This window comes from Babylonia areolata, chromosome 1 (genome assembly GCF_041734735.1).
Source record: "Babylonia areolata isolate BAREFJ2019XMU chromosome 1, ASM4173473v1, whole genome shotgun sequence".
Lineage (NCBI taxonomy): Eukaryota > Metazoa > Mollusca > Gastropoda > Neogastropoda > Buccinidae > Babylonia > Babylonia areolata.
In genome coordinates this window covers 25,141,252-25,153,751 of record NC_134876.1, presented here as the reverse complement: position 1 = coordinate 25,153,751, position 12,500 = coordinate 25,141,252, and the positions used below count along the sequence as shown (strand labels likewise).

General features: G+C 45.6%; 1 protein-coding gene across 2 annotated transcripts in view; it reads left to right on the top strand.

The window, feature by feature from the left end:
• LOC143281012 (innexin unc-7-like) overlaps positions 1-11,803 on the top strand; it is a 16,176-nt gene extending 4,373 nt beyond the window's left edge. Inside the window, exons 2-5 of one of the 2 annotated variants that reach the window (XR_013055085.1) lie at positions 1,067-1,274; positions 7,935-8,075; positions 8,817-11,456; positions 11,487-11,803. Coding sequence is in view for 1 of the 2 variants with exons in the window: in XM_076585899.1 (XP_076442014.1) it covers positions 1,067-1,274; positions 7,935-8,075; positions 8,817-9,659 (1,192 nt within the window). In the remaining variant the exon portion in view is untranslated. Of the gene's footprint in view, positions 1-1,066; positions 1,275-7,934; positions 8,076-8,816 lie in introns of both variants that reach the window. The other variant, XM_076585899.1, reaches the window with a different exon arrangement.
• Positions 11,804-12,500: the final 697 nt, after the last annotated feature.

Sequence of the window (12,500 nt, the reverse complement as noted above, 5' to 3'; positions counted from 1 at the left end):
AAAAAAAAAATAATAAAAATATGGCCGTCGTTGCAGTCTTTGGTTGCACATATACCTACTCCGGTTTCCAGGTTTCCACGCTCTGTGAGAGAGAAACATAGATAGATAAACAGACAGGTAGACCGACAAACAGACAGACAGATAAACATACAGACAGACAGAGATATATACACACATACATACATGCAAAGATGGTGAGAGAGAGAGAGAGAGAGAGAGAGAGAGAGAGAGAGAGAGAGAGAGTTGGGGAAGGAGGGAGGGAAGGAGGAACATACAAATGGAATTATATTTTACAAGGCTATTGATTTCTGCACAAAAACTTTGAATGTTTTTTTTCCGATTTAGCCCTGGGGGGTAAACGAAATACGTGTGTGTGTGTGTGTGTGTGTGTGTGTGTGTGTGTGTGTGTGTGTGTGTGTGTGTGTGTGTGTGTGTGTCTGTCTGTCTGTCTGTCTGTCTGTCTGTCTGTGTCTGTCTGTCTGTGCGTGTGTGCGTGAATGAAACCGAATGGAATGACACAGGAAACCAATGATGAGCGCCTAATGGCAGCCGTCAGTCGGCTCTTGCCAGGTAGGCAGCCTGTTGTGCAAAATGACTCCATGTTGTAAAAAGCGCTTAGAGCTTGGTTTCTGACCGAGGAAACACGCTGTATAATATCCATGTCACATATCACTTTGATTTGCCTCTGAACAAGATTTAGCGCTATAAAATTATTAATTATTATCATTATCATTTTCATTATTATCATCATCATCATCACCACCATCATCATCATCATCATTACTATTGTCGGTATTGTCATTACTGTTAATATTATTATTATAATTACTATCACCATCATCATCATCATTACTATTATCATTATTATTGTCATCATTCTCATCACCATCATCATTACTATTGTGGGTATTATCATTACTGTTATCATTGTTATCATTATTATTGTCATCATCATCATTACTGTTATCATTATTATTGTCATCATCACCATCATCATTATTATTGTGGGTATTATCATTACTGTTATCATTGTTATCATTATTATCTGGGTATGTCCGAGTTACAGGGCGTTCAATGTCCGCGGCCAGGACCCGGCCACTGTGCTGTCCTCCGTGGTCACGTTTCACGCCCTCCTCCTCACCGGCGCCGTTCTGACCTGGGTGGAGCTGATCGGGGAGCCCATCGAATGCTGGTGCCCCGCAGAGACGACTGACGCCATGTGCAACTTCACCAAGAGTCTCTGCTGGGTGTCCAAACAGTTCGTCATCCATCACGTGAGTATCACGTGCTCTCTCTCTCTCTCTCTCTCTCTCTCTCTCTCTCTCTCTCTCTCCTGGAAATGATTCCCAAGCACCATTTGACTCCCTTCCCGAAATATCCCACAGGGAGGTATTTTCAAGGCAGGCAGTTTTGTTTTTACTCCGGCTTATGCCATATACCAACTACCCCTCCCCCCCCCCCCCCCCCCCCCTCCCTTTTTTTTTTCTTCTTTCAATGGAATATCTTTTTTCCCACAAAAATGCAAGTTATAACACGGCATTTTGAGAAATCAAAACAAACCTTGAAGGTCATTTTGGTGCAGAACTAGAATGACTCCATATGATGTTAAAAATAATCAAAATACACCCAAAAACCAACAACAAACAAACAAACAAACAAAACAAAAAAGAAGGGAGTCATTTTGGGGCCAGTGGTATCGCTCCAAACGACTCCCCGTGAAATTATATTTTGGGTTGGCAACACACACACACACACACACACACACACACACACACACACACACACACACGCACACCACTTGTGTTTGTGTGAATCTGGCATTGCCCCTGTGCGACTTTTGGAGGGGGTGAAAAACATACCAGCTCCCGTACCACAGATGGGTGCATGCCATCAGCACCCTCTGACCCACCCACACCTCTCTCCCCTGTCTCCCCAACCTGGCCCCTATATCCCACCCCCACCCCCCTCCACCGCACTGTCTCCACACGGTATTTGTATTGACGGCCTGTGTCAGTGTTTGTGTTGACGGCCTGTGTGTCAGTGTTTGTGTTGAGGGCCTGTGTGTCAGTGTTTGTGTTGACGACCTGTGTGTCAGTGTTTGTGTTGACGGCCTGTGTGTCAGTGTTTGTGTTGAGGGCCTGTGTGTCAGTGTTTGTGTTGACGGCCTGTGTGTCAGTGTTTGTGTTGACGGCCTGTGTGTCAGTGTTTGTGTTGACGGCCTGTGTCAGTGTTTGTGTTGACGGCCTGTGTCAGTGTTTGTGTAACAGGGTGAAATTGTCCTCTTTGCCCCGCAGAGAGAGAGAGAGAGAGAGAGAGTGAGTGAGTGAGTGAGTGAGTGCACGTTTATGACCCGTGTTAGCTTTAGCATGATAACTTCACGTGCAAAATAATAATCATGTAGGGTGGACGACTGTGGCCTTCAGGAGGAAGGTGTCTCGGGTTCAGGACGAAGCGGCGATAAGGAAGGAAGCAGAGATGGTGTTGTGGATGCTGTTGAAGAGGAAAGCACTGCTCCGCCCCTGAGACGGTGCTTTCCTCTTCAACAGCATCCACAACACCATCTCTGCTTCCTTCCTTATCGCCGCTTCGTCCTGAACCCGAGACACCTTCCTCCTGAAGGCCACAGTCGTCACCGTGTTGTCTGAGGTCCTGGACTTCCTGCGGTATGCCACCTCCAAGACAGTCCCTTGCCCTTTAACCCCCCGCTCTCCTGTTCCCTTTACCCAAGTCCCGATATGTTCCCCGTCTTGTCCCTTATTGGGCGCCATTTTGTAGCCGGTTGGGCAGGATTCTTTCACCACGTCAGCACCAGTTTTCGTCAAGGCTTTATTCAGGACAAGACGGGGAACATATCGGGACTTGGGTAAAGGGAACAGGAGAGCGGGGGGTTAAAGGGCAAGGGACTGTCCTCGTGAAAGGCGGGAAATAAATAAATAAATGAATGATTGATTACCCTGTGGACAAAACAACAAAGTCCTCGTAAGCAAGCGTACAGTAATGTCTATCGACGTTCATTCACTCATTCACTCCAAACATCACTTTACCAAATATTTCACATGAATCTACAATTGTTACAAACGTGTGATAAGACTAAACTATCCCATTAATTGAAATGAGCAATTGCTTCCCAATTCGAAATTGTCTAATTTCTTAAAGATATTTATATAAATCCTAGCAACTTCAAAACGTTCAGTTAAGATTAACTCGGTTATTCAAAATAATTGCAAATCCGTTCAAATGCATAACATCTAAACTCAAAATAAACTGATAGAATAATATTAATAAGGAAATACAAATAGCATTTACATTTTGGTATCAATTTCTCAATGCTAGAAACGCTTACTGTAAAGTACGATATATTTCACTCACCCTATCAGGTTGACAGAGGCCCGCACACACACTGCTGTTGCCTGTTCTCTTTTTTAAAGCTAACTGAGAACTGATGATATTGGTTCTACAAGGAAAGGGTAGGAGAACTCACTTCGTAAAAACATATCAAGATGCAGCACATCCACCCTACATGATTATTATTTTGCACGTGAAGTTATCATGCTAAAGCTAACACGGGTCAGACAGATGGGAAGAAGAAGCGTATATCGTGGAGTCTCAGCCCAACCCTGACGTTCCTGTGTATGTGGTGCATCCAGACAGTGACGAAAAACGTAAACGGACCATGCACAGGAATCATTTGCTTCCAATTGGTCACCTGTCAGTGGATACTGATGAAGCACAGTCCTCTGTCCCAGAAGAACCCAACACAGAGCCCGCAGTCCCAAAACTCCCAGTCCCAAATCCACCAATTCCAAAGCCCAGACTCCCAAATCCAAAGCATGAGAAAGAAATCTCACAATGTCCTGTCCCCAAACCCAGACGAAAGAAGCAGCAGAAGAGAGAAACTGATCAGACGGACCAGATAGAGACACAACGTTTCAGCCACCCAGAGAACACAAATCCGCATGTATCTACAGCGACAGTAGATACTGACAGTGAAGAGGATCTGGAGTTCGAAGTCTGCATTCAGCAGCGCAAGGATGTGCGTTCAACTCCTGAGTTACCAAGAGTTGATTCTTCCGAGCTGGGAGGAGGTGGCATACCGCAGGAAGTCCAGGACCTCAGACAACACGGTGACGACTGTGGCCTTCAGGAGGAAGGTGTCTCGGGTTCAGGACGAAGCGGCGATAAGGAAGGAAGCAGAGATGGTGTTGTGGATGCTGTTGAAGAGGAAAGCACTGCTCCGCCCCTGAGACGGTCATCTCGTCACAGACGGCCCCCACGCTGGATGACATCTGGGGACTACATCTTGTCACAACAAGACACGGCAGGCTTGGGAATTTCTGGGTGGACATTTACTGAACGGAAATTAACATTTCTCAAACAGCTGATGAAAGAGACAGAAGGAAAATCTTCCAAAAAGATCATTCTTGAGAAACTGATATCACTTGTCTAGGCTGTACAGTTTGTGTTTAGGCTGCATAGTTTTTGTTTGCATTGATTTGAAAAGTTTCGAACTGTGATTTATTCAATAACTGTGAAAAACGGCATTTTTGAAATACTACGTTTTAATCTATATCTTAAGATTCAAATAATTACTGGTCAAGCGCATTTGTAAGTAAATGACGGGACGTCATTTCATTGGCCAGGGGAGGATGTAACAGGGTGAAATTGTCCTCTTTGCCCCGCAGAGAGAGAGAGAGAGAGAGAGAGTGAGTGAGTGAGTGAGTGAGTGCACGTTTATGACCCGTGTTAGCTTTAGCATGATAACTTCACGTGCAAAATAATAATCATGTAGGGTGGATGTGCTGCATCTTGATATGTTTTTACGAAGTGAGTTCTCCTACCCTTTCCTTGTAGAACCAATATCATCAGTTCTCAGTTAGCTTTAAAAAAGAGAACAGGCAACAGCAGTGTGTGTGCGGGCCTCTGTCAACCTGATAGGGTGAGTGAAATATATCGTACTTTACAGTAAGCGTTTCTAGCATTGAGAAATTGATACCAAAATGTAAATGCTATTTGTATTTCCTTATTAATATTATTCTATCAGTTTATTTTGAGTTTAGATGTTATGCATTTGAACGGATTTGCAATTATTTTGAATAACCGAGTTAATCTTAACTGAACGTTTTGAAGTTGCTAGGATTTATATAAATATCTTTAAGAAATTAGACAATTTCGAATTGGGAAGCAATTGCTCATTTCAATTAATGGGATAGTTTAGTCTTATCACACGTTTGTAACAATTGTAGATTCATGTGAAATATTTGGTAAAGTGATGTTTGGAGTGAATGAGTGAATGAACGTCGATAGACATTACTGTACGCTTGCTTACGAGGACTTTGTTGTTTTGTCCACAGGGTAATCAATCATTCATTTATTTATTTATTTCCCGCCTTTCACGAGGACAGTCCCTTGCCCTTTAACCCCCCGCTCTCCTGTTCCCTTTACCCAAGTCCCGATATGTTCCCCGTCTTGTCCTGAATAAAGCCTTGACGAAAACTGGTGCTGACGTGGTGAAAGAATCCTGCCCAACCGGCTACATTTGTGTTGACGGCCTGTGTCAGTTGTGATGTGATGTGATGGTTGCAGTGGCTGACCAGTGGCTTACCGACCCTTAAGGTTTGACCAGCGCGTTGGTGTGACGGTCAGGTAGTTCCAGTTCCAGTTCTACTTTCGGTTTCAGTTTCTCAAGGCGTTCCGACAAATCCATACACTCCACACAACATGCACATGCCTGACCAGCACCACAACCCAACGCGCTTAGTCAGGCCTTGAGTGCATGCATATATTTGTGTACCTATCACTGTGGATTTATTCCAGAGAATTTTGCCAGAGGAGAACACTTTCGTTGCCATGGGTTCTTTATCAGTGCGCTAAGTTCATGCTGCACAACGGGACCTCGGTTTGTCACGTCTTGTCCGAATACTAAACGCTCAGTTTGAGTTTCCAGTCAAACTTGGGAGAAAGGGTGAGAGCGGAATTCGAATCCAGACCCTCACGATCTCTGTATTGGCAGATGAGCGTCTTATCCATTCTGCCACCTTCATCCTTGGACGGCCAGACATCTCTTCCTTATTTATTTATTTATTTGTTAGTTGGTGCAGCGTAGAGAGGCCGGTCCGCACATGACTTAATACCTGGAAACTGATACCGTAATTAAAACTTTTAAGAGCCGGGACGCTTGACTGAGGAGGGGACGGTGGGGAAGGGCGGGGGGGTGGGGGGGGGGTGTGTGTGGGGGGGGTGAGGGGGGGGAGCGAGGGGGAGAGGGGAGAGGGGGGGGAGGGGTGCCGGGGGGCGGGGGGGGGGAGGGGGCTTCTTCTCTGAAGACCTTGTACTGTCCAGCTCTCCCTAGAGTTTCTTATCACTATCAGTGAACAATTCCACGTTGTCACAATTAAACTAAAGAAATTATGATGATAATGCTTCTCTTACTTTAAAAAAAGCTCTATATAAATACAATGCGACATTACGTACGACATAATTATCAAAGGATGCCATCAATAAACAGAATTTAAACAAGCATGGACCTTCATGATATTTCTTTGGAATATATTGTACGCAAAAAAATCGTCGACCTTTCTCATCTTAAATATCGTTCTATCAGCCGCTGTAATGATCGTTTCGACGAACGTTTGACTGCGGGTTTGGCCTCATCCAATACATTACATCAACTACTCACCTGTTCCATCACCCATCGTTCAGGACTTGTGTGTGAAGTCTCAGCTTAAACAGTTTGCCTGTCAGCAAATTACACCAATCCATCCGTCCCCCCCTACCCCCCATAAAAAAAAAATATATATATCACTTTCTCACACACACACACACACACACACACACACACACACACACACACACACACACACACACACACACACATGTTGTACATGTTCCGACATGTGCAACAAGTGAATCAAGGCCTTCAAGACTCACTGGAGATACATACGCTGTCCAGTATTTCTTTTTTTTAATCCCATAGGAAAGGCCAGAACACACACACACACACACACACACACACACACACACACACACACACACACACACACACACACACACACACACACACACACACACTGACAAACAGACAGAGACAGAGACACGGAGATAGACACACACAGAGAAACAGACAGACAGAGACAGAGAGAGAGAGACAGAGGTTACAGAATGAACCCGAATTACCTCCTTACACTCCAAGGGGGCCGGGCCGTACCCAGGTCACGACTCATTGGTGCACTTGTATTGCCGCCTTTTTCTTCACATGGTGCTACGGCCTTAAATGAATAATTCATCTGTCGCAGTTCATATGGAGCTACGGCCTTAAATGAATAAATCATCTGTCTCAGTTCATATGGAGCTACGGCCTTTAAATAAAGAAATCATCACAGTCCCAGTTCATATGGAGCTACGGCCTTTAAATAAAGAAGTCATCACAGTCTCAGTTCATATAGAGCTACGGCCTTTAAATAAAGAAATCATCACAGTCTCAGTTCATATGGAGCTACGGCCTTTAAATAAAGAAATCATCACAGTCTCAGTTCATATGGAGCTACGGCCTTTAAATAAAGAAACCATCACAGTCTCAGTTCATATGGGGCTACGGCCTTTAAATAAAGAAATTATCTTAGTCTCAGTTCATATGGAGCTACGGCCTTTAAATAAAGAAATCATCACAGTCTCAGTTCATATGGGGCTACGGCCTTTAAATAAAGAAATCATCACAGTCTCAGTTCATATGGAGCTACGGCCTTTAAATAAAGAAATCATCACAGTCTCAGTTCATATGGAGCTACGGCCTTTAAATAAAGAAATCATCACAGTCTCAGTTCATATGGAGCTACGGCCTTTAAATAAAGAAATCATCACAGTCTCAGTTCATATGGGGCTACGGCCTTAAATGAATGAATCATCTCAGTCTCAGTGGAACTGGTTAATGTGTGCAGGACGACGCTATTCCCCAGGATCAGGGTCTGAGGGAAGAGGTCCAGAAGCGGGAGATGCAGTTCTACCCCCTTGTGCCCTTCATCCTCCTCCTGCTGGCCGCTGTCCTCAGGCTGCCCAGCTTCCTCTGGGAGGCCCTCCAGGTCAGTCCCCGTCCACGGGTACCGCTCACACGGGCATTGTCGTGATCGTCATTACGACGATCATCGTCATCATTGTTTTCCATGGTCATGGTCCGTCTTTTTTTTTTTTTTTTTTTTTTTTTAAATCTCGGGCAGTGAACAACATCGTCATCGTGATCGTGAATAATTAAATGAATGAATGAGTGGGTAAGGGAGTGAGTGCATGAATGAATAAATGAATGAGTGAATAGATAGATAAATGAATAAACGACGGAATGAACGAATGAATGAATGAGTGGATAATTGAGTAAATAAATGAATGAATGAATGAATGAGATGCGATGGTATTAAATGATGTAACGGTAACAGTGTGGCATCAAAGACCTTCTGTCCTTCTGTTTTTCCTGAAGTTTTACACCCTGTATCACCAAAAGCGGCTGGGTGTTCAGTTATCTATATAACGATGCGCCCCCCCTGACCCCTGCCCCTCCTCGCCCCCCCCCCCCACCCCCTCCTCACCCCCACCCCTCCCCCATCAGCATTCCTTCCCTTTTGTTGGATGTTCAGTTATCTATATAACGATGTGCACAGTGCCAACCCCCATCCCCACCCCCCACTCCCCATGCCCCCAGCACCATTCCTTCCCTTCAGTTGGATGTTCAGGTACCTGTATAACTATGCGCCCCCCCCCCCCCCCACCCCCCAACCCCACCCCCAACACCCCCTTCTTCCCTCCAGTTAACGAGGAAGTGATTGTGTCAGGGCGAGGAAGGCCTCAACATCCGCAAGGCCGTGCAGCTGGCCATGAACCCCGATCAGGACGATGAGGAGATCGGCGAGAACATCGCCTTTGAGATGGACTTCAACCTGACGAAGAATGAAGCGGCTAGAGCGGGCCACCCCGGGTGGGTGTCTGTGAAGAAAGCGGTGTCAGTACTGGGTGTGTTCCCGCTGGGCAGCGACGTGGGCACCTACCAGACGGGCCTGTTCCTCTGCAGTCGGCTGCTGTCCCTCGTGGTGGTGGTGCTCAGCTTCCCGGCCCTGGGCCTCTTCCTGCACATGGACTACACGTCCTGGGGAGCGGAGCTGATCAGGGCCGTGGTGTGGGACGACGAGGTTCCCGAGATGTACGCCTTCCCACAGGAAACCCTGTGCGATTTCCGCGTGCGGCAGATGCAGAACGTGCACGTGTACACAGTACAGTGCGTACTGCCCATCAACATGTACAACGAGAAAGTGTTCGTGGCGCTGTGGTTCTGTCTGCTAGGCCTGCTGCTGGCCAACCTCTACAGCTACCAGTACTGGCTCCGCAAGCTGCTCGTCCCCGCCAACCGCCGTGCCCTGGTGGCCAAACACCTGGCCATCCTGTCCCCGGACATCAACAGGACCCGCCGTGCCGACATCTCCCGCTTCGCCTTGAGCTACCTGAGCCATGACAGCGTGCTGGTGCTCCGCTTCCTGGAGAATGCGGCAGGGGACCGTCTGGCCAACGTGGTGCTGACTCGCCTCTGGAACCAGTACAATTGTTCACCCGCTTACGTGTTTCAGGCCGACAATAATCCTGATACCTTGTATGACAGTAATCCTGATATCTTGTATCAGTAGTGAAGAGAAAGAGAGAGAGAGAGGGGGGGGGGGGGGACATGCTGATCATTTCCAATATCACAGTGCTGTTGCTTTGCTTTTTGTCCCATTCATCGAAATTTTAAAAACACAGTTACAGTTTCGAATCACAGTCGAGCAGATTTTTTATTTTATTTTTAACTTGTCGAGATTTTGTAGTTTTAATGTTATTATTCAGCCATGCCAAACTTTTCAATAGCCAGTTCTGTTCTTCTCTAAAAAATCATTTCGAAATAGTAAGATGATAAATGGGTCAGATGACCATGTTGTTATTTGGTTCACAAGACCTGTTTCGTTTCACCACTTTACTTCTACCATAACGTTTTCACTGGCTTGAAATTGACATTAGTCTTGTCCTTGATTATCACGTCGGCAACGATGTGCCATGAGAACATTGTATCAACAGTAGTGCTCAACCTCTCTCTTTCAAAGGGTTAAAGTTAAAGGTCTCACGCCTTTTACAGGCATTCGGGCAGTGATTTCATGTCCACTGTGTCTGGTGCTGGGCATGGGAGAGGAGGGACCCAAACCTCTACTTCCGCCTCTTTTAACCTTTCCTGACCGAAGTCGGGTACCCACCACGAACCTATGAATAGAGATATATACGTCCGCGAATAGAGATATACGTCCATTCACACCTGAGGAGATATAGAGATATACGTCCGCGGGTACCCATTCACACCTGGGGAAATATAGAAATATACGTATATTCACACCTGGGGAGATATAGAGATATACGTCTATTCACACTTAGGGAGATATACGTCCATTCACACCTGGAGAGATATAGAGATATACGTCCGCGGGTACCCATTCACACCTGGGGTGAGGAAAAACCGGAGTAAAGTGCCTTTCCCCAGGACACAACACCACGCTGAAACGGGGCCTCACCTCTCCTTACTGTTGTTTTACAAACAGCACTTCTGCTTTGAAACAATCATCTGAGTCTTACCTTGCCATTCGTAATGGGACATAATTGTACATAGCCCTGAAATAGCTTTACAGTCGTCTTTAACATTGACAACTTTGATTTGATGTCACTCGTTACAAAGATGTGTTTTGAGAAAGGACTCGACTGTCGGCTGTGGCAAGTGATTGTGGTTGATCTGCTGATCCTTACATGTTGTGAAGAGTGATTTTGTGTGATAAAGACTGCTTATCAAGTGCTTCTACACAGACATTCACGAAATGTCTAAGTGTCCGACGTTGCATTTGAAAATGTTGCGGTAAACATGATTTAAGCAGAAAATAAGAAATTTCGCTATTCTTCTCGCTTGCCGAGTACTCTCTGATACCGGCCTTCGACATGAAATGGGTGATCTACCTTAGCCTCTGTACAATACATATAATTGTTTATTATGCAAATGTAACTGTAAATTACGATCTATCATTGCTAGGAACTATGAATTTTCTTCGAGCATTACAGACCATAAACTGGTAGTGTGTGTGTGTGACTATTTTTTAATTTTTTTTTTATTGTATTAACAAAGTAACGAATCATAATATTTTGATATGTGTAGACTCAAACTCTGTAGCAGATTCTTTAAATGCACGTCAAAATTAAGAACGAAATGGTCTGTTTGGGGGGTAAAGGTTGATATGTATGTATATGAATTAATATGGATGTCGCACTTTTGATTATAGACGCCACCGGTGTTGCACTTTGTTGGATGGTAGCCCGCTGTGGTGTTTTGTATGATAAAAAGGTTGATCCGAATCACATCGGTAGAACAGACATCCATTATTCTACGCATTAGATAACACTGTGGAAGGGAGGAGGTAAGGGAATCACACACAGTGGAAGGGGAGGTAAGGGAATCACACACACAGTGGAAGGGGAGGTAAGGGAATCACACACACAGTGAAAGGGGAGGTAAGGGAATCACACACACAGTGGAAGGGGAGGTAAGGGAATCACACACAGTGGAAGGGGAGGTAAGGGAATCACACACACAGTGGAAGGGGAGGTAAGGGAATCACACACACAGTGGAAGGGGAGGTAAGGGAATCACACACAGTGGGAGGGGAGGTAAGGGAATCACACACACAGTGGGAGGGGAGGTAAGGGGATCATCAACATTTTACAATGAGAAATGAAAAGATATCACCTGATGTACATATCTGTATTGCCTAACTAGCTGTTAGCGAATTCTTTCCATACAAATATATATGAACGTATTTGTAATGCAAGTGTGACTGTAAATCACATTTTATTTCACTGCCAGAATACAAGTTGTCTTCAAGACCTGCAGACCAAACTACTTATTGGCTCTGTGGGTGTGTGTATTTGTGTGTGTGCGTGCATGCGTGCGTGTGTGTGTGCGTGCGTGTGTGTGCGTGCGTGCGTGCGTGTGCGCGCGTGCGTATGTGCGTGTTTGTGTGCGTGTACGATCATGAAAAAACATGAGCTCTACATGAGGAAGTGTGGTGCTCATGATCAATATGATGATGATGATGATTATCATCTACACGTTGAGAGGAGTGGAAGGGGAGGTAAGGGGTTCACACAGTGGAAAGGAATCACACAGTGAAAGGGGGGTAAGGGGATCACACATAATGGAAGGGGAGGTAAGGGGATCACGCACACAGTGGAACGGGAGGTAAGGGGATCACACATAATGGAAGGGGAGGTAAGGGGATCACGCACACAGTGGAAGGGGAGGTAAGGGGATCACGCACACAGTGAAAGGGGGGTAAGGGGATCACACATAATGGAAGGGGAGGTAAGGGGATCACGCACACAGTGGAACGGGAGGTAAGGGGATCACACAGAGTGGAACGGGAGGTAAGGGGATCACACACAGTGGAAGGGGATGTAAGAAG